This window comes from Myotis yumanensis, unplaced genomic scaffold (assembly GCF_028538775.1).
Source record: "Myotis yumanensis isolate MYYU_CA2020_CCGP unplaced genomic scaffold, mMyoYum1.0.hap1 SCAF_1, whole genome shotgun sequence".
Taxonomy (NCBI): domain Eukaryota; kingdom Metazoa; phylum Chordata; class Mammalia; order Chiroptera; family Vespertilionidae; genus Myotis; species Myotis yumanensis.
Genome location: NW_027223752.1, coordinates 6,794,056 through 6,817,113, shown reverse-complemented (window position 1 = coordinate 6,817,113; position 23,058 = coordinate 6,794,056). Strand labels below are relative to the sequence as shown.

General features: G+C 49.1%; 1 protein-coding gene across 3 annotated transcripts in view; it reads right to left on the bottom strand.

Annotated features, from left to right (window-relative positions):
* EML1 (EMAP like 1) overlaps positions 1 to 23,058 on the bottom strand; it is a 146,292-nt gene that overhangs the window by 82,731 nt on the left and 40,503 nt on the right. Inside the window, exon 1 of one of the 3 annotated variants that reach the window (XM_070412923.1) lies at positions 19,590 to 19,717. The exons of 1 other annotated variant lie outside the window; for it this stretch is intronic. In XM_070412923.1, the coding sequence (XP_070269024.1) occupies positions 19,590 to 19,656 (67 nt within the window). In that variant the 5' untranslated portion in view covers positions 19,657 to 19,717. Of the gene's footprint in view, positions 1 to 19,589; positions 19,718 to 23,058 lie in introns of those variants that run through there. One more of the 3 variants, XM_070412942.1, reaches the window with a different exon arrangement.

Sequence of the window (23,058 nt, the reverse complement as noted above, 5' to 3'; positions counted from 1 at the left end):
AGAGGCACCCCTGAAAAACGAGGGGGCCAGGCTCCATACCGAGCTCCCCAGCCAGGAACACCAGCACCGGGAAGAGAGAAGCCCACAAAACACCTGGCTGTGAAAGTCGGCAGGGATTCCGTGTCCAGGTGAGACGAGAGGGCAGGCTGATGGAGGCCCAGGTGTCCTCCTAAAGGGTGGCTCACAAACTCCCGCTTGCAAGCACTCACCCTGGGCTCTGGCGGAAGGACTGCAGCTTCGGGGGGCTCAGCTGTCCCTGTGTTGAGCCCTCCTCCCACAGCCACATCTGGATCTGCATCAGCCTGGGCTCCACCCTGATGGCTCTTTGAGACCTTCCCCACCCACCTTTCGGACCACCTGAGGCTCCTTCACTGGCAGCCAGCCTGGGCCCACACTGCAGTCTTCCTTAAAAAAAACTCTTGAGGAGTGAGTTCCAGTCAAGATTGGGGGGTGCCAGAGACATACAGGGAGTACCTGATCTGTGTGACTTCAGTGTGAGGGCTGGAGAGACAGCCACCATCGCCTCCATGTTGAGCCCTCCCCCCACACGGCCAAATCTGATGCTCTCTGGGACCCCCCACCCCATGACCAAGGTCCACAGGCCCCAGGCGGGTGGTGGCTGGCCACAGTGTACCCTGAGACTTTTGCTGAGTGGCCTCAGGCTCAGCACTGGAGCCAAATCTGAATCTGCATGAACCCTGGCTGCTCCCTGAGGCTCTGCCTCACCCACCTGCATACCACCTGAGGCTCTGTCAGCAGCAGGGCAGGCCGTGGCAGGGCTCAGTGCCGGTGCCTTCTGCTGGCCTGCCCCAGGCAGGTACTGGTAGAGCTGGTCTCGGTTCACAGGGTGGCCTCTCCCACGCACATCCAGGTCCAGCAGGCAGCTATCAACTGCAGATCACTTTGTGGTTCCTAACAGGTAGCCCCAGGCTGTCACAGACAGTGACTGACATTGGCCTTTACTAGAGACCCTCCCACGAGGCCCCAGAATCAACACGCCCAGTGGCCGGCTTCAGACCACAGTAGAGCACCACCTGATTAGCTCCTCGAGCAGCCACCCAAAGGGTGGTCTCGGCCAGCACTGGTTCCCCCTGGTGGGATTCCCCCTCTGTGGTTAGCCCCTGCACAGCAGCTCATATGCTGTGGCTGTGGCCAATTCTCACAGCCAGTCAGCCTGTAGGTCAGTCCCACCCACTGACATGCCAACAGCATTTAAGACTCAACTACAACAAGAGAGCACACAAGGGACACTCCTAGTGCACCTGGCTCAGGTGATCAGGGAGGCTGTGCCCCTGGGCCCCTCGGACACCTACTACTTAAGGCTACCCTGTCAAGACTAGGAGCTGCAGCAGACCTACCTAATATACAGATACAAATACAGAGAGGCAGCCAAAACAGGGAGACAAAGAAACATGTCCCAAGTGAAAGAATAGGAAAAACCTCTAGAAAAAGAACTAAATGAAACAGAGGCAAGACATATACCAGATAAGAGTTCACAACACTGGTTTGAAGACTGTGCAAGGGTCCCTGGCCAGGTAGCTCAGTTGGTTAGAGAATCATCACGATATGTCAAGGTTGTGGCTTCGATCCTGGTCAGGGCACATACACGAAGCAACCAATGAGTGCATAAGTAAGTGGAACAACAACCTGATGTTTGTCTCCCTCCCTCTCTCTTAAATCAATACATTAAAAAAAGGTATGCTCAAGGAACTGAGAACTTCAATAGAGATATAGTGAGCAAAAAAGGGACACAGAGCCCAGCTGGCACGGCTCAGTGGTTGAGTGTCAACCTATGAGCCAGGAGGTTGTGGTTCGATTCCCGGTAAGGGCATGTCTGGGTTGTGGGCTCAATCAATTCCCAGTGTGGGGCATGCAGAAGGCCACCAATCAATGATTCTTTCTCATCATGGATGTTTCTATCTCTCCTTCTCCCTTCCTCTCTTAAATCAATAAAAATATATTTTTTAAAAGGCCATAGAAACCATAAAAAGGAACCAGTCAGAAATGAAGAATACACTAGAAGGAATCAACAGCAAATTAGATGAAGCAGAGGATCCAATCACAAATTCGGATGACAAGACAACTGAAAACACCCAATCGGAAGAGCAAAAAGAAAAAAAATGATGACAGTTTAAGGGACCTCTGCAAAACCATCAAGTGTAACAATTTAGAATGGGTTAGCCATGAGATCAAGGAAGAAGTCAAAAGATACCTAGAGACAAATAAAGATAAAAACACAAAATCCCAAAATCGTTCTAAGTCCCCAAATCTACAGGACACAGTGAAAGTAGTCCTTAAAGGAAAATTTATAGCAATGCAGGCCTACCTAAAGAAACAAAACAATCTTAACACTACGGTGTCGGGTGAATTTCCCGCCAAAATATAAGATGGCGCGGGCAATTATTTAGGTTTCCCGCGCAAAATCAGAGTTAGTTTAAAATGCCTATATCTTTTGAAGTATGGGTTCGAAGTATGGGTATGAAACGGTTCGCATACGCAGGTAGGTATCTTTGTGAACGGCAAACAAACAAATATTTGGTAATACGCAGTTACAATCGGCCCGAGTTTACACGTTTCCCGCACTCCACCGCAAATCTATATGAACCGAGTTAAGACGGCTCCCGCGGAGTACGCGCAATTCACGAGAGCCGACTTAACTCGTTTCCCGCAATCCAAGTGTCAAGTAAACAATCTAACATTACACCTACACAAACTAGGAAAAGAACAACAAAGCCCAACGTGAGAAGAAGGAAGAAAATAATAAAGATCAGAGCAAAAGTAAATGAAATAGAATCTAAAAAAACAATACAAAAGATCAATGAAACCAAGAGCTGGTTCTTTGAAAAGATAAACAAAAATGATAAACCTGAAATACCCAAGAAAATCAGAAATGACAACTGACACCACAGAAGTACAATTATAAGAAAATATGATGAACAATTATATGCCAATAAAATGAACAATCTGGGAGAAATGGACAAATGCCTAGAAACATAGATTTTTCCAAGACTGAATCAGTAAGAAATAAATAATCTAAGCAGACAGATTACTACGAGCGAAATTAAATCAGGAATCAAAAAAGTCCTGATAAACAAAAGTCCTGGACTGTATGGCTTCACAGGTGAATTTTACCAAACATTTAAAGAAGAATTAACACCTGTCCTTCTCAAACTATTCCAAAAAGTTCCAAAGGAGGGAAGTCTCCCAAGCTCATTTTACGAGGCCACCATTAACCTGATTCCAAAACCAGATAAAGACACTAAAAGAAATAAAGTTATAGGCCAATATCCCTGATGAACATAGATGCAAAAATCCTCAACAAGATACTAGCGAACTGAATTCAGCGATACATTAACAAAGACCCTAAAACAAATAAAACAGAAACAGACTCATAGATACAGAGAACAAACTGATGGCTGCCAGACGGGAGGGCATTTGGGGGGTCTGGGTGAAAAAGGTGAAGGAATTAAAAAGTACACGTTGGCAGTTACAAAACAGTTGCTGCGATCTAAAGCACAGCACAGGAAATAGAGTCGATAATATTGTAGTAACTGTGGTGTCAGGTGGGAACTGGAAATATCAGGGGAACACTTTGTAAAGTATATGATTGTCTAACCCAGTGGTTCTCAACCTTGGCTGCACATTAGAATCACATGGGAATCTTTTTAAAATCCTGATTTCTGGGCCTCATCCTCCGGAAATTCTGTTTCTTTGTTACTAATGTTGTGGCCCCACCCCACAACAAAGAAACAGAATTTCTGGAGGATGAGGCCCAGAAATCAGGATTTTAAAAAGATTCCAGGTGATTCTAATGTGCAGCCAAGGTTGAGAACCAGTGGTCTAACCACTACGGTGTACACCTGAAACTAATGCAAAATAATATTGAATTCATTGTTGTTGTTTAAAAAAAAACAACCTATAATAGCAAAAAAAAAAAAAATTACCCTTGAAAAAGTCCTTGGTCCCCGTGGACAGCATGCGTGGTCTTGAGTAACTAGCACCTCTCAGTAAGTCCCTCCAGTGTTGGAGGAGATTACAGCGGTCGGCCTGTGTGTGGAGGCCCCCTCAACCAAAGAAATAGGTAAATAAACAAACCAAACTGGTATAAAAAATACATGGCTTTTCACCACACACGTACGCATGCAAATATGTGCACTCCATTCTACGGTCACAGAGGGCTTTGCTACCTACGACTGAGTGATTTCACTATGTAAACACGGAAATGTGTTCTGGGTGATCCAGAAGAGCCCCCAGCATCCGGAGGTCCTCCCCTGCCTTCCATGAGCGTTTGAAGTGAGCACGGCCCTTTGAGTGGTTTTAGTGTTTGACTTGCCATTCAACAAGCATTTACCAGGCACATACTACATGCAAGGCGCCGTGCGGAGCAATGGAAGGGAGCAACACATAAAGACAACATAGGGCCCCTACCCGTAGGAACTGACTAGCTGGCAGCGGAGGCAAAGGTTGCACAGCTAACCACATGCAGGCGTGTGTGTCCTGCTGTGGAAAGGCAGAGGAAACCCAGGGACCCTGGTAGATCGGGAAGGGGTCTGCAGGCTGGGCCCCAGGGTGAAACAGGAGGGGGGAGGATCTGCGGGGCATGGCCGCAGAGCCATGGGCATTCCCGGCTTCCTGGAGGGACAATGCGCTCAGCAGGCAGAGGGATGTGCTGAGACCCCGACCCAACGTTCATGGGTCCTCACTTGGCCACGGAACTGGGATAGAGCAATGTGGTTGCACCCATGAAAAGGTGAAGGCAACATGTATTACAAGTAGGAATGTCTGCATTGTAGACTGTACCGCTGGCCTCTTGTGTTAGCTCTCCAGACCTCTCTCCCCTCCTCTGCCGCGTCCCCCGTGCTGGAGGTCCACCCAGCACCACCCGCGTGGGGCTGCAACATGCTCGCTTGCTCTCAGCTTTCCTCTGGGTGTGCCCAACAGGGCACAGAGCTGGAAGAGAGCGGGGCCGGGGCATTTATTCCCCCAGCTTCTCTGTAACTCGCAAAATCAAAATTCAAACCCAGACCTGTCACCAAAGCCCCCGCCCTGAACATCGGGAGAGAGTGCGTTGGTGAAAGATTCCAGCGGGTCTTGAAAGACAAGTGTGCGATTTTTTCTGCTGATTTTCGGGAGCTGGTTCCTTTGGGACACATGTAGCCTGTGCCTGCTTGTCTTTTTAAACAAAAAGTCCCGCCTAGTCGATGTTCCAGCCAGACATTCCCGGGAGGGGACGGTGCCCATGTGCAAGGGCAATCTTCAAAAACAAAACCAAAACAGAAAGTCAGAGACATTCCAAGCCTCCGGCCCACATCTCGCCTACGTCACGGGCCCCACATCTGCTGTTGCCTTTCTTAGCGTCTCAGCGAGGGAGCGCGCGCTGTTGGTGATGGGCAGGCACATGTCATGGAATTTCTTCAGCAAACACAGGCACCCCCCTCGTCATTTTCCCAAACTGCTCTGCATGCTTCCCACCTCCCCCGTTCCTAAGACAGCCCGGTCACTTGTCCCCATTCTCCGCGTGTCAGAGGAGCCCTTTGTGGCTGTTCGCTGGGCGTAAAGGGCATCGCGGGGTCTGAGCCCCGCTCCGGGACTGGCCTTGTGCTGACGCCAGCTCAGTAGTGGGGGGGGGGGGGTGCGGGGGGCGGGGGACATGCTTTGTATTACAAGGATTCCAGAGATAAGATGCTTAGACTTTACAGGGCGGAGCAGAGCGCCAGCAGGACATGTGGGTGTGACCTGGGGACGCCTCGAACATGAAGGTGATTAACCCACTCTGCGCCTGGCCTGAACCCTTACTTAGACACTGTTCACTCTGGATTCTGGAACGTCACGAAACTATAGTCTGAGAAAGGGGTTTCTGCAAGGGACATAAACCAGGCACAGAGGGACAAAAACCCTCTGATTCCACTCTCACGAGGGGCTGGGAGCAGTCAGATTCATAGGGACCGACACAGAGTGGGGGTTGCCAGGCTGGGGGAGGAGTTAGTGTTTCATGGGAAGAGTTTCAGTTTTGCAAGATGAAGTTCTAGAGATGGATGGTGGTGATGGTTGCACAACACGAATGTACGTCTGCTACTGAGCTGTAGGCTTGAAAATGGTGAAGATGGTCCCTGGCTGGTGATGCTCAATGGTTAGAGCGTCAACCCGCGCACAGGAGGGTCACCGGTACAATTCCCGGTCAAGGGCATGTATCTGGGTTGCAGGTTCAATCCCTGGCCTGGGTCACGCATGTGGGAGGCAAGCAATTGATGTGTCTCTTTCACATTGATGTTTCTCTCTCTCTCTTCCCCCATCCTTCCACTCTCTCTAAAAATCAATGGGTAAACATCCTCAGGTGAGGATTAAAAAAGAAACAAAATGGTGAAGATCATAAATTTCATGTTAGGTATGTTTTGTAATAATTAAAAATAATAATGTTCTGGGAAAGGAGGAGACCAATTACTAGAATAAGGCCGCTGGAGAAAAACCGAGAGAACCAGAACTGCTAACGGAGAGAAGAAGTTTCATTAAAGCTCAGCTACAGCAGCAGCCGGGCTGCCCACAGAGGATGCGAACGCCTGCCCCAGAGGCCATTTCCAGACCAAAGTGACCACTTAGCGTTTCCACTCGGAACTGGCTCAGCTCTGGTTCAGCACACACGGCGGGTCCTCTGGGCGCTGCTGGTCCAGAGGGAAACCGAGGTCTGCGGGGCAGTGAGAGGCGTGGCCTGGGGCCTGGGCACCCCGTGCAGCCACGCTGTGCACCCACGCCGTGCACCCATGGCGCCTAAGTGAAATCCCAGCCAGAGAGACATGCAGGAGGCAGCCTATTGATATGTCTCTCTCATCGATGTTTCTATCTCTCTAACCTTCTCCCTTCCTCACTCTCTAAAAATCAGTAAAAGCATATTTTTTAAAAAATTATAGCAACTCGATAAAATTTTGAAGGAAGGCAAAGAAATGACGCACCGGGCCAGATTTCAGTCTGTGAGGGCAGTGGAGCGCGGGCAACGCAGGTCATGGCTGAGTAAAGGCCCAGTTCGGCGAGGCCTGGCTAACAGGTCATTATCTCCATTATAGAGCCCACAGGGTACCAGGGAGCGGTTTCCACGGTTCACCCCGGGAGGTAGCATCACAGATGATAGAGGGAGAAGCCCACTCAAGGGCTCTCCGCTGGAGCACGGTTTCCTCAGAATGGTTACATCCCTGTTACACAAAATGACCTCTGGGGGCTGATTTCACAGTCAGACCATTTTTAGTGCTAAACCTGCCGGTTTTGCCAACAACTACTTTATTGTGTCAACTACTTTGCTGAGAGTAATTGTTTTGGGCTTAAATCACCCAAGGCTTTCTGCAAATGTTTCCACTTCTTGATTCCAGTGACCCCGTGTCCGGCTGGGGGCGCCCTATCACGTGTGTGCAGATGAGTTCTGACTCCATCAGGCCTGGCTCCTCCCTGTCCCTGTGCATATGTTTCTGAGTTTCACCCGCCGTGTTCCTCGCCTGGAGTGCCTTCCCTTCTCAGTGCCCACGTCTACTAGTTCTCTGATGAGGGACCATGTCCCATATAACGTGTGTATGTGGACACACATGTGACACGTGTACATGCATGTGCACACGTGTAGGCATACACACGTGATACTTAGCATGTGACTATATACACATTGTTTCCAGCACACAGAAAAGTGGCGGGAGTGCTTTCTCTCTTTAAGCAGTCAGTGCACACCTGTTACAGGAGCATTCTGCCTGCTGTGTGTGTGTGAGGAGCCGCCATAAGGAAACGATTGTCCCTGATTTCATTCCTCTGACATCCATGGGAGCCCCTCACGGTCAGGTACTGCCCAGGCCCCAGCACGAAGGCGTCCTGCCGGGAAGGCGCGGAGTCTTACGGGAGACCTGTAAATAGCCCCATGACGGCCTCTGGGCAATCGTGAAGACAGAGTTTTACACTAAATAACCCGCGGACACCGAGGAAGCACCGCTCACTGCCCGGGGAGCGGGGACGGTGGCAGGGCACGGAGCTGGGACGTGCTGAGACGGGCAGCCGCCGTTGAAGGGCCCGCGTGTCCACGTGGGAGGAAGGGACGCTGGAGACTTTCACGGAGGCTGTCAGGCTCAGCTCTGTCTCCCAGGAGGAGCACGCTAAGTGCCCGGCTTGCCTTCGTGGGCTCATGCGGGCCAGGACCAGTCACCATCTACCTACCGACGGCGCTCCCATTTCATCTCCAGTCCAGACGTCGCCCGGGCTCCAGGCCCTGCCTCCCATAGCCCGCTGGGCCCACAGCTCGATGTCCCACAGGCCCCCGATGCCCCATCCATCCTTCCAGCTCCCTCTGTCTGGGCACACAGCACCCGCTCAGGAGAATGAGCCAGACGCCTGGCCGGGCAGATCCTCCCTGCCCCAGCTCCTAATGACACAGTCCAGGCGAGGGGAGCCCTGGCATCCCCGGCAGTGGAAATGCTGTGGCCTCTCCCCTGCACTCCCGCAGCAGATGCCCGCCTCCACCCCCCCTGATCTCCCAGCCCAACCTCCTTAGAAAATCCCCGGAAATCTGACCACGCCACTCCCTGGACTCAAAATTCTCCGCCACATTCTCTCTGCTCCTCGGAATAAGATCAACCTCCTTAACATGGCTGAGGAGCCCAGAGACCCCACCCCACCCCACCCCAGCCTCATGTCAGGCCACTCTGCTCCTTTTTCTTTTAGGAGATGTTTCAGTTTCCAAAAGGTCCTTTCTCCCTCGGGGCCTCCGATACACTCCCCCTGGGGACTGCAATGGCCTCCCACCCTCTCCCAGCCCCTTTCTGCTCAGCCCAGAAGGAGGAGCGCCCATGGGCCTTCCTTCGGAAGCACCAGCACCCAGCCCAGCCCAACGCCGGGCAGCACCACCACTGCTCCACACGCTTCCTCTAGGACCACCCGCCACTGGGGTCTTTAATACCCAACGGCGAGCAAAGGGTGAAGGCCTAGGTCCCAACAGCAATGCGGGCCTCCTGTGCGCTGCTGGAACCGCAGGTCACTGTCTATGAGCACAGCGGCTCCCACGGCTGGGTTCATAAAAGGGAGAGGCCTGGAGGGGCCGAGGCTGGAGGCAGAAAGTCTAGGTTGGGGTTGCGGTTTTTATTTTTATTTATTTATTTATTTATTTAGTTAGTTAGTTAGTTAATCCTCACTTGAGGATATTTCTCCAGTGATTTTTAGGGAAAGTGAAAGAGAGGGAGAGACAGAGGGAAACATCAATGTGAGAGAAACACATCGATTGGTTGCCTCCTGCACAACCTGGACCAGGGCCACGGCTGGGGAAGAGCCTGCAACCGAGGTACGTGCCCCTGACTGGAATCGAACCCGGGACCCCTTGGTCTGGAGGCCGACGCTCTATCTACTCAGCCAAACTGGCTAGGGCAGGGGCTGCTGTTTTTAAAAACAAACAAAATCCCAGATGAGAGCTGACGAGGGTCCGAGCTAAAGCAGGAGCAATGGAGAGAGCTCGGACGTAAGCCCACGCCTAGAAGGTCAGTTAATATTTGACAAAGGAGGCAAGAACCTGCAGTGGGGTAACGACAGTACAGTCAGTGAATGGTGTTGGGAAAATTGCACAGATACATGCAAAAGAATGAAACTAAACCACCTTCCTACACCACATATAAGAAAGAACTCTTTTCATTAAAGACTTGAAACCATAAAACTCTTAGAAGAAAACATAGGCAGTAAAGTCTCTGATATTTCTGTTAGAAATATTTTTTCTGACGTACGCCCTCGGGCAAAGGAAACAAAAGAAAAAATAAACAAATGGGATTACAAAACTAAAACGTGTTTGCACAGCAAAGGAAACCATCAACAAAACTAAAAGACAGCCTACTAAATGGAAGAAGATATTTGCCAAGGACACATCCAATAAGGGGTTAATATCCAAAGTTTATAAAGAACGCAGACAACTCAATACCAAAAAATAAAAAATAAATTACAAAATGGATAGAGGACCTGAATAGACACTTCTCCAAAGAGGACACACAGATGGCCAGTAGACATATGAAAAGATGCTCAACATTACTAATCATCCGAGAGATGCAAATTAAAGTCACAATGAGATCCCACCTCACACTTGTCAGAAAAGCTATCATCAATAAATCAACAAACAAGTGTTGGCGAGGATGTGGAGAAAAGGGAACCCTCGTGCACTGTTGGTGGGAATGCAGAGTGGTGCAGCCACTGTGGAGAATGATGTGAAGGTTCCTCAAAACATTTAAAATGGTCCTGGCCAGTTGTTCAGTTGGTTGGAATGTTGTCTTGTGCACCAGAAGGTTTCAGATTTGATTCCTGATCAGGGTACATACCTAGGTTATGGTTCAATCCCTGTCCAGAGGTAACCGATATCTATATCACTCTCTCTCTCTCTTTCCCTCCCTCCCTCCCTCCCTTCCTCTCTTTAAACATATCCTTGGGTGAGGATTACAAAAAAAAATTAACAATGGAACTGTGCTATGGCGCAGAGATTACACTTCTGGGTATATAACTGAAGAAAGCCTAAACCCTAATTCAAAAGAATATATGCCACCCCATGTTCATTATAGTGTTATTTGCCATAGCCAAGATATGGAAGCACTCAAGTGTCTAACAACAGACGAGTGGATACAGATGATGTGGTACACATACACAAGGAAATGTTACTCAGCCATAAAAAAGAATGAAATCCTACCATTTGCATCAGACCTAGAGGGAATTGTGCTAAATGAAACAAGCCAGTCGGAGAAAGACAAAATACCATATAACTTCACTTATATGTGGGATCTAAAGAACAAAATAAGTGAACAAACAAAATAGAAAATACTCATAGATGCAGACAACAGACTGAGGGCTGCCGGAGGGGAGGGGTGTTGGGGGGCTGGTGAAAGAGGTGAAGGGATTATAAAGTACAAACTGGCAGCTACAGAACAGTCTCGGGGGTGTAAAGTACAGCATGGGGAGTACAGTCAGTGGTACTGTAATACCTACGAACAGTGCCAGGTGGGTGGTAGAAACATCAGAGGAAACACTTGGTGAAGTATACATTGTCTAACCACTGTGCTGTATGCCTGAAACTAATACAAACTAATATTGAAAGTAAATATCCTATCTAATAAAAGGGGAATATGCTAATTGACCCTCATGCCAATAAGGAGGGATATGCTAATTGACTGCCCCACCCTCAAAGATGGCAGCACCCACAGCCACAAGATGGCTGGCAGGGAGGGCAGTTGTGGGCAATCAGGCCAGCAGGGGAAGGCAGTTGGGGATGACCAGGCCAGCAGAGGAGGGCAGTTGGGGATGACCAGGCCAGCAGGGGAGGGCAGTTCGGGGAGACCAGGTCAGCAGAGGAGGGCAGTTGGGGGCGATCGGGCCAGCAGGGGAGGGCAGTTGGGGGCAATTGGGCCGGCAGGGGAGCAGTTAGGCATTGATCAGGCTGGCAGGGGAGTGGTTAAGGGGTGATCAGGCTGGCAGGCAGGTGAGTGGTTAGGAGTCAGCAGTCCCAGATTGTGAGAGGGATGTCCGACTGCCGGTTTAGGCCTGATCCTAAACCGGCAGTCGGACATTCCTCGAGGGGTTCCAGATTGGAGAGGGTGCAGGCTGGGCTGAAGGACACCCCTCTAGTGTGTGTGTGTGTATATATATATATATATATATATATATATATATATATATATAATAAACTTACAAGTCAGCAAATAAAACATTAAGCCTCTCTACTGGAATGGTCAAAGGACATGAATGAATAATTCAGGAAAGAAGGAGTAGAGATCGCTGAGAAGCATAAAATGTTCAAATTCTCAAGTAATGAAGAAATACACATTAAAACAACAATAACATACATGTAAGACACCTCAAGTCTACCCACTTGATTATAAATACTTAAAATAGACATAACGTTCAACGTGTGTGGAGGGAGAGTATGACAGGCAGCTCGAACGCAGTGTAGCAATGCACCTGTGATCATTGACTCAATGATCCCACTGCTAGGAGTCTAAGCTAATAAAATTACTAGAAATATAGCGAAATACAGATGTACAAATAAGTGGCTCAGGAAATGTTTTACGTTAAAATTAAGTAAATAAATAAAGCAGGAGCGATGGATGTCAGAGATATGGAAGCAGAATCTACCCACACGATTGAGATGGGCCGTGTGTGAGGAAGCAGGGTCTGGGATGATTACTGGGAAGCCCATGTTTTGCACATTTTTAAAAAATCCTCACCAAAGGATATGTTTTTATTGATTTTTATAGAGAGAGGCAGGGAGAGAGGGAGAGAAACATTGATGTAAAGAGAAACATCAATCAGTTGCCCTCCCCATTACACACCCGACCAGGGATTGAACCCATAACCGGGGTATGTGCCCTGACCGGGAATCAAACCTCTGACCATTTGGTGTCTGGGACAATGGTCCAACCAGCTGAGCCGCACCGGCCAGGGCTGGACATTCTTAACTGCCCTACACTGTAAGGATTCACTGGAAATAGGTTCCATCTGCCAACCGGGCTTAAAGGCCTTAAAACTGACCTGCCCGTTCCTATCCTCAGTCCCCTTAACTGTGAGCGGGCCCCTGTCCTTGCAAGGTGGTGTGTGGGGATCAGCTGCAGGCCAGGACGGTGATGCACAGGACGACGGTGCCCAGAACGAAGGACACCCAGTCCTGGACCACATCGCAGGAAGTGCGCGATCTGGCCGCCATCCGCCCCGCAGAGGCCAGCATGGCCGGTTCTCCCTCCTCCTGCAGGTGCCCGTGCCTCCCGTCAGACTCCCCACTGGCCAGGCTCTGGGCTCAGAGTGCTTGCCCTCCGGCAGCATCCAAGCCTCTGAGTCAGATCCGTGCCTACACAGTGTGGGGAGTTTATAAAAGACAGAGAGTTTACAGCTTTTCCAGAAAGCTGGCCAAATAGCCATGCTACTGCATTTTTATTTTATTTTTTTTTTTTGGACACAACTAAGTACTCTGCAGAAATGTGGTTTTCCAAACCCACACTATTTTCCAGTAAAGATACAGCTGACAAGGAAACAAAAGTGCGAAGGATGTCCACCTAACTCTTAGTTACAAAGTAAGTACTTGGAGGAAAGATAAACTCTTCTAAAGAACTCTTCCTTTAAAACCAACCACAGAGGGTGTGCCTGGCCCCTCCGGGCACCTCGGACGCCCAGTGCTGCCCCACCCAGTGCTGCCCGGCCGCACAGCAGATGTGCCGTTTCAGCATAATACTGAATCCACGTCAGAATCCAGTGAGAAAAACATGAAGCTCTGGGAGGATTTTGTTGATAATAAGATTACAGCATACTTCTTTTTACTATCAATGTTGCTGACGTCATTTAAAACATCTTGCTAATACTAGACAGCCTCTCTCTATTAACGAGCAAGGATTTTAAAGAGGAATAATAATATTTCTCCTGAAAAAGATTTTTAAAAAAATATATTTTATTGATTTTTTACAGAGAGGAAGGGAGAGGGATAGAGAGTTAGAAACATGGATGAGAGAGAAACATCGACCAGCTGCCTCCTGCACACCCCCTACTGGGGATGTGCCCGCAGCCAAGGTACATGCCCTTGACCGGAATCGAACCCGAGACCTTTCAGTCTGCAGGCCAACGCTCTATGCACTGAGCCAAACCAGTTAGGGCGAAAAAGATTTTTACACGTAGAACAAAATACCCTTGATTTTAAGTGCTTGGAGAAAGAAACTTCTTACTGGTAAAAGCAATACTTTAATGTATACTTTTCAACGCTTTCCATGGGTAAGGTTTTCATGCTACCAGGTTTATAGCACACACTGTAACAGTAGAAACATAGAGGTTATTTCTCTTTTCTGATCCACCCTCCACTTCACTAAAACGTTTATTTTGTTAAGTGACTATAGGGAAAGGCCTACACTATCTCAGATATTAACAATAACCAACGAATGGTTACTTTTTAAACACAGTTTCTTCAATTTTCCACCAAAATGCTTGGGTTTGTTTATAATGTCATAAATGCTTGTGGTTTGGCTATAAAATAAATTCCTTGCGGGTGGAGCACCAGGTGCACCAGTTAAAAGCTGCACGCGACGCAGCGCGGTCCTGCACTCTCGCAGGAGAGCCTGGCCTGAGTTTGCCCCCTCTCGAAGCCCAGGGGGCCTCCGTCAGCACGGGCGGCTGCAGGAGGGGTGTGGAGACGACTTCCTTCCACGCGTTCCCGGACCCTGCTTTAAACCCAACTGTCCGCCAACCTGAAAATCCTGTCACCGAGTTAAGAGGAAGTCATCTCTATGACAGATGCCAAACGCTGTTTAAGATCTTAAATAAATCATTTCTAATTCCCCAAACAGAAATGCTTGGAAATGAACACTATTTTCCATTTCAAAACTAGGAAATAAGTCAATGGCCAATAGCGCAAAAGATGATGAAAGTGATTTCAAAATGTGTCTGAGAGCAGCAGGAAGCGGGCCTTGTCCTCCCGCGGCTATTAGGGTAGCACCTGCAGGAGAAGCCCGGTATCAGGGAACTTCTAGATGCACGATGGACAGGCGGTGGAAGGAACATAATAAAGTCCCTCATGACCCTTCCAAGGCAAAAGGAAAAAGAGGTGATTTGTCAGATTCATACCCTTTAAGGCAATGACCAACTTCCAAGTTACTGTAATGCTGAAATGTGTTCCAGGAGGGCTGGGGTGATTTACAGCATTACAATACAGATTGCAGTTGTGTTATTTATAATCTGATGGGGTTCTGTTCAAAAAGAAAAGTAAGGAAAGGATTTAGCCATGGTACATGTAAACAAACAAGAATTTTAGATGAAAATCCGTAAGAGGTTAACAATGTGAGGTGACCGACAAAAGAGCACATGTGATCTTGGGCTGCATTATTAGAAATATAAACTATAGAATAAGGGAGGTGAAGTATCCTGTTCTCCTCTGCTCTGTTTCAAAATCCTACCTGGGATACCACATTTGGTTGTGTCTAGTTTTAAAAGGCATATAGACAGAAGAAAAGTATAGCTATGGCAAACCAGGGTGATTAAGGGTCTAAAACTGTGTCTTGTGGGGAATTTTTAAAAAATATATATTTTATTGATTTTTTACAGAGAGGAAGGGAGAGAGATAGAGAGTTAGAAACATCGATCAGCTGCCTCCTGCACACCTCCCACTGGGGATGTGCCCGCAACCAAGGTACATGCCCTTGACTGGAATCGAACCCGGTCCGCAGGCCGACGCTCTATCCACTGAGCCAAACCAATCAGGGCAGGAATTTTTTTAAAATATAATTTTATTGATTTCAGAGAGGAAGGGAGAGGGAACGAGAGATAGAAACATCAATGATGAGGGAGAATCATTGATTGGCTACCTCTTGCACGTTCCCCACTGGGGATCAAGCCCGCAACCCGGGCATGTGCCCTGACCAGGAATTAAACCGTGACATCCTGGTCCACAGGCAGACACTCAACCACTGAGCCACGCCGGCCAGGCAGTCTTTGGTTTTCTTAAGCATCCCAGAGGTACAGGGCACGTGCAAAAGGCAACCTATCGATGTGTTTCTCTCACATCGATGTTTCTCTCTGTCTTTCCCTCTCTCTTCCACTCTCTCTAAAATCAGTGGAAAAATATCCTTGGGTGAGGATTTAAAAAAAAAGAAAAGAAAAATGAAAGTAAACCAGGAGCTGAGATGATCTGTTAGGTCCCTTCAACTGCTGAGAGTCTTATAACCTATGGCAACTAAGCAAGGGTGTGTTTGACACCTCGGTGAGCTGTGCCAGGGGCAAGTGGTGAAAGTGAAACAGAACGGCAACATTTTGTTCTTCCCACCTGCTCCTTGGTCACCCAGGACCTTACTTCCCTATTCTTTTTACTAGCAGGTGTGATACAAAGAGCTGATATTTAGATTTCACAAACTCCAGGCTGATTTCTCAAAAGTGTTCAACCCTGAGTTACAATATAACCCAGAAATTCCACTCCTAGGTATCAACCCAAAAGAAATGAAAATATCCGTCCACACAAAAACTTGTACACGAATGGTCTTAGCAGAATTATTCATGATAGTCATCGACTGGCGAAGGATGAACAAAATGTGGCCGACCCATCCAATGGGATGTTATTTGGCCATAAGAAGGAATGAAGTACTCACTTCAAGAGGCTACAGCTTGGATGAACCTAAAAACAAAATGCTCTGTCAAAGAAGCCAGACACAAAAGGCTGATGATTGTGAGGCTCCATTTACATTAAACACCCAGGATCTAAATTAGAGACAGAAAGTAGATTTGTGGTCATCAGAGTCTAAGGTGATGGGGGAATGGGAGTAACTGCTCCTAGGTACTGGGGTTTCTATCCAGAGTGATAAAAAATGTTCTAGAATTAGAAATGTTGATGCTTGCACAATGCTGTGAATATACTGAAAGCCACTTCATTGTATACTTTGAAGGGGTGAAATTTTATGGTATGTGAATATCTCAACAACTAGAGGCCTGGTGCACGAAATTCATGCATGGGTAGGGTCCCTAGGCCTGGCTGGCGATCAGGGTCGATTGTGGCCTGCCGGCTGCCGGCCGGGGATTTCCTTCATCCCGCGCCGCCCCCTGGTGGTCAGCACTTGTCATAGCGAGCAATCGAGCTCCGGGTCTCCCAGTTGAACTCCCGAGGGGACACTTTGCACATTAGCCTTTTATATATATAGATGCTGTTATCAAAACAAACAAAGTCACACTGGTATCCAAGCCTTAGCAGTTGTGTGGCCTTATAAACTTATCTAACTCCCTGAGCCTCAGTTTCCTCATATGTAAAAAAGGATAATGAGACTCCCTCCCTCAAAGGGAGGCCTTGAAGAAAATGTGGAGGAAAGGATGGTATTTCCCAAGTCGTAAATTGGCTGACAAATGATAGCTTTTCCCACTTTCCAACTGCTGTTGGTTTTCTTAGAGCAATAAAGGAAGTTTGTGATTTCTAGCTCGCTTTACAAAATTCTAAATGCTGAAGAAAACACTGCACAGATTTCCTGCTTCTGTGAGAAAGCTGGTATCTAAACGCTGAGAATGGCTAGTCTTTCAGGAGACTAGACACTGCCAGACTTTACATGTAGCATCAATTACAAAGGAAGTAGGAGAAATAGCAAGAAAAAGAGCACGAGGTGAAGATAGAAATGTCATTCATTAGAACAAAATCTCCTCCTGCCCCGTCTCATTTAGATACGATCTTCTCTCTTGAGTATGCTCAGTGTGACCGTCGTCCAAGTGATAAGTATGGGTTGTATTGTCTGAAGCTAATAACTAACTATACTTTTTAGTTCCTGTCACTATCAAACGCATGGAGCTGTACTCAACATATGAAAATTCATGAGTTCATACAGTAGGCTGTGTAGTCTTGCCATTGTAATGTAAATCTCTAACTGAAAAAGAAAAAAAATGTTTCAATGCAGCTAATAAAAAATCCAAATGTTTCCTTTAGTTCTTGGTGAAATGGTGTTTCTGTGACCCAATGTTTTAATTGAATCACCATAGTAATTAACTGAATTGTATTTATTTACATTTTCACTTAATGGGAGCCTCTTAAATTGAATAATCTCAGATCAAAACATCTGTTGCTTAAGACATCATCAGTGAGCGTTCATTTCTGCCCCACAGGCGACTCTTGCTTTAAGCTGTATTCAGAAGGTAACCCAAAAATAATAACAGAGCGAAGAACTTTTTGAGAAAAGTAATTCAACAGTCACGATTCACTCCACTGTGTTTTGAAGTGATCTTATTGTTTGCCTCTGGTTAAAGTGATTTTTCTTTAAACTGCTACATACAATAGGTAAGAATTGGTTTTTACTTTCTTTTAGACAGCATTACCAGGAAAATATCTTGCCAATATCTCTAAACCAGCAAATAACAAGAGAGGGCAGAAAATAAAAAAAAAACCTCATGAATATAAGTTCAGGTCAACCCTATGACTGAACTGCTAATTTAGGAACAATATGACCAGGCCTCCCTATCAGCTGCTCCAATAAAAACATCGAGGCTCATTCCATAACCTAAATCAAACTGTCAACATATATGACCACATAGTAATTTTTAAAAAGCCTCCATGCCTGGACTGCCGAATCTCAGAGGGAAGGCGAGGGAGGGTGGGCCGGTTGGGAAATGATTTTTTAAAAAAACACACCAAAACCTCTATGCCTGGAAATCATTTAACATAATTTTTCAGCCACATGCCTTGCACAACTAACACAGAGGGAATTCTACCATAAACACGTAGGAGGGGGTACTACCGTTTACATCAAAAATAGTAATTCAAATATGATTGATTTTAAGTCAATTAAGAAAAGTATTCAAAATTTATTGGAGAATAAAACCGTTCCCGTGACTAAACTATGGGGGATTCCAGTGGCCAGCTGAGGAGCAAATACCCTCCCTCTGCCTTCCCACCTTCTGAGGACCGAGCCACACAGGGGCTCTGAACGCTCCGGGAAACTGCTGTTCCACTGGAAGAGAGTCCACACGTCCATTCCCCTGCAGAGGGGGAGGGCAGCACTAAGTTAGGGAAGGCCCCAGGGGATTCATCTGAAAATTATAAGCTGCCAAAACCTCTTCCATGAAAAGGCAGTAAGTTCCACCAGAGATGAAAATGCCATTACAGAGGATGAATCGGCACACTCACTAATATTTATTGCTACACTATTGCAAACAGGTGTTAAATGCCTAGAAAATTTCCCCTAAATCACAGTTGCAAAATAAATAGCTTGAGTCGTCAAAGCCTCTAGAATTCCAAATGATTCCAACTGCATTCCAGACAAATTCTTAAAAAAAAAAAATACACATTTTTTATTTCCTTTACAAACTTTTGGGGGCTCTCTGATAAAGCAATAAATCCAAGATATGTATAAAAAAATCATGTCGTTAATGTTTGTGCATGAACTACCACACATCGTGTTCTGATAAAACAGGTAGTGTGCTGTGGAGATCTTTCTGAACCCTGCTAGGGAGAGTAAAAATTTTAAAGATGCCATATTGGTCGCTATTAATGTTTACTTCCTGTTAAAAAAAAAAAGAATTAAAAATATTTTTTAAATCCAGCACAGTGTGAGCAAAATAAGTGGAAATACTTTGAAGGCAGGTCCGCGTTGACTGCCCATTTAGATGGCATTCAACTGGGGTGATTGCATCAAAGTGGAACTGGATGGATTCTGAGGGTCCATCCGCAACAAATGCGCGTGCATCCCCGCAGCAGGGTTTTGTGATTAAGTGATCTGTTCGCCGAGTTCTTCCCCCCAGACCTTTCCAACCAGATGTGAACGTGGAAGCAGAACGCAACCGCCCCCGGAGCCCCCGGAGCCCCCGGGCGGCCGGGCCTCCCCACGCGCTGCGGCGGATGCGCTCGTGCGGGAGGCGCCCCGACCAGCCGGTCCCGCGCGCACTGGCCGGAGCCGGGCGGCGGCGGCGGCGGGCAGGGGCGCGGGGGGCACGGGGGGCGCGGGGAGCGCGGGGAGCTCGGCCCGGGCCCGCGGCCCAGCACAATGCGTCCCGGCGGCGGGAACCGCGCGCCCCTCCGCCGCAACTTTGCGCGGCCTCCCCGGCCGCCCGGCCTCGCCCCTCGGCCCGGCCCCGCCGCGGCCCCCGCCCCCGCCCCCGCCCCCGCCGCCGCTCACCGTTGCAGAACTGGAGCAGCGAGGACGTGTCGTACAGGCTGCTGTAGCTCGAGAAGCCGTCCTCCATGCTGAGGCCGCCGGGCAGCGCCCGCTCCCCCGGCCCGGCCGCGCCGCCGCCGCCGCTCACCCCACACGGAGCCGCCCGAGCCGCGGCCAGCGCTGGCGCTGGGGCGGCCCTGCTGTGGCGGCCGCTGCCGGTTACCACGGCAACCCCGGGCCCGCCGCCGCCGCGCCAGGCAGCGCGGGTTCTGCCCGCCAGGGGGCGCCCGCGGCGGGGACGTGGCCGGGCGGGGCCGGGCGGGCGGGGCCGGGGGCGGAGTCGGGGTCGGGGTCGAGCCCGTCCAGTGCACAGAGAGGAGGGAGGGCGCGGGCCCGGCGGGCGGGGATGCTGCGGGGGCTCCGCGGCCAGGCCCGCCTCCTCCGCGAGGCCGAAGCTCGGGGGACGCGGGGACAAAGGCGAGCGGGGAGGGCGGCGGCGGCGACGCGGGAGGGGCGGGGGACCCTCCCGCGGACCCTACACTCCCTTCGGGCCAGGGCAGCCCCTCCTGCGGACGCCAAAGCCCGCGCTCCCTGGTGGCGCTGTCCTCTGGCCCTCGGCAGCTGCAGGACCAAACATGGACAACTTGCGAGCCCCATTCAGCTGCCTTTCCACCCCAGAGCAGCTCCGCTTTTGGCCGCGTCCTGCGAGGCGGGCCCCGCGGTCCCCACGGTCTTCCTTGCAGCAGGGCCCGCCTCCAGGGAGAATGAGCGCCTGGCTCCTGATCCGCAGGAACCTTCGCTCACCAGTGGCCAAAGATGCGGCGTCCCACTTAAAAAAGCAGAAAGGCTGGGCCGTGACAGGAGTTAAAACATCTGCTTTGTTCGCTCCCCTTCTACCAGCCCCCGGGGCGCAGACTTGCTACATTACACACTAGCTAACTTGTTACGGGACCAAGGAAATCAGGAGTTATTCTATCTCAGAAGGAGACCCCCCTCCCCCCGCCACACACACACACACACACACACACACACACACACACACTGGTTTGTAACTTTTCCAGTCCACCCATGCACAGGCGAGGCGGACCATGTGAATTTCACCAACCATAGCCTGAAGTCAAGGCGCTGGCCACCAGGAATCCCAGAGTCCGCGGATTGGACCATCTTCTGGCTGCACAGCAAAATCGGAGTGGCTTCGAGTTGTAGGTTGAACACAGGTGAAATGAAGATGGAGTAAAAAGTCCCTCTTAGGCAAATCTGTGCTCCTCCCTGTGGTTCCGAGGTGGAGGGAGGCCTGTGTTCCACAGCAGGAGGCAGGGTGAGGCCTGGGGTTCTGTGGCTGTGTGTGGCATATTGGGCTCCCGGTTGGCCACGCCTGGCATTGGATGCCAAAGGCAGAGGGAATGGTGGGCGTCCTTGCTCCTGTCCTTGTCAGAGAGACCAAGCCCAGAAGGCAAGAGGGATTGTGAAGGAGAAAGGTGCATGCAGGAGGCTGAAGGCTACAGGTGCCATCGGTTTGACTGTGGCCTGGTGTTTGAAGGACAGTGGTAGTGAAAGGGGAAGGAAGGGAGCAGGGCCTGTTGATGGCCAAGGGCTGATCGGACGTGACTGGACAGCTTGTCTGGCAGACAGTGGGAAATCAGAGTGGACAGAGAGACTGGGTCAGGTGGGAGACCCGGCAGCGGATGGAGGGAGGGAGGCAGGCGATCTGCACGCAGGCACGTGGCTGAGCAGAGCACTGATGGGGAGATGAGTCTGAGTGTGAGCTGTGGCTACTGGCGGGGCAAGATCAGCTCCTCGGTGAAAGAATTGAGATTTGAGAGCTGCTGGCAAAGCGGTGGTGAGTGAACTGCCTGAGGGGGAGAACAGGAGCCGGCAGGAGCTGGGCAGAGCCTTGGGAAGGGAGGAGGGAAGCAGATTCCAAAGGCACAGTCAGAGGGGCACGAAAATCAGCCGAGGGTGTAACCCATTAAGCTAAGAGCACAGAAGCTGCAAAGAGGCGGGCCTTGTCACAGAACAGGTCAGGAGGGCGAGGCGGGGGAAAGGCCCTTCTGTCTGGTGACCGAGGGCTTGCCGATGACCTGGAGCATCTTAGTGGGCCCTGGGGACAGGAGCAGGGCCGCTGGGCAGTGAAAGGGGAGTACATGCCTGTGCATATTGGAGAACTTCTGGCAGGAAAGGAAATGGGCCAAGCACAGAGGGCAGGGGTGCCAGAGGGTTACCTAGGTGTCCCCCCTAACTCCCAAGTACTGAAGGACCCCCTGCATCTCGAAGGCAAGAGACACGTGTGATGGAGAAGGGGCCTTTGAAAGGTGAAACTTAACACAGAGACTCATTTGAACTTTGCCCTTTCCTGTTTTCTCACTCCCCCGCCCTCCCCTTCTGGTCCCATCTTTACACGCTCTCTACTCCACTTTATGATTTTGTGTGTCAGGAAACGTTGAATAATTGATATAAAAAGCTGAAATATATGGCATCTTGAACTTGGAAAGGAAATGAGAACCATGAATAAATGATTAGGAGATGGTTCTCTTTAAGAATGTTGGGATTGTTGATTTATAATGTTAAAGGTAGATATTTGGTGACCCGCCAACTAAAAGAGGTGAGGGAATAAAGAAAATTCAGAAATGGGACAGGAGAAAGATTCAGCTGGGCATTTCCTTAGAACAGTGGTCGGCAAACCGCGGCTCGCGAGCCACATGCGGCTCTTTGGCCCCTTGAGTGTGGCTCTTCCACAAAATACCACGTGCGGGCGCGCACATACAGTGCAAAGTTGACTTAAAACTTTAAATAAAGTTTATTAAGTTAATTTTAGGGAACATTGTGGAGTGAAAGAAGATGTAGTGTCAAGGATTGAGAAAGGTATGTTGAGATGGTTTGGACATATAGAGAGGATGAATGAAAGGAGATAGACGAAACAAGTATACAAGACCAGTGTGGATGGGAGAGTTGGAAGGGGTCGACCTCAGCGAACGTACCTCAATCAGATTGAGGACGTTTTTAGCAAAGGCCAGCTTAGGAGCACCCTAATTAAGTTAATAACAATGTACCTACCTATATAGTTTAAGTTTAAAAAATTTGGCTCTCAAAAGAAATTTCAATCGTTGTACTGTTGATATTTGGCTCTGTTGACTAATGAGTTTGCCAACCACTGCCTTAGAAGATTTTACTTCCACTAGAGCAAAATGACAAATAACAATTAAGAACTCAGTCCACTTGCTTTGAGATGATAAAGATCATTATCACACTCTTTGTTTGTTTTTGTTTTTAATATATTTTATTGATTTTTTACAGAGAGGAAGGGAGAGAGATAGAGAGTTAGAAACATCGATGAGAGAGAAACATCAATCAGCTGCCTCCTGCACATCTCCTACTGGGGATGTGCCCGCAACCCAAGTACATGCCCTTGACCGGAATCGAACCTGGGACCTTTCAGTCCGCAGGCCGACGCTCTATCCACTGAGCCAAACCGGTTTCGGCCATTATCACA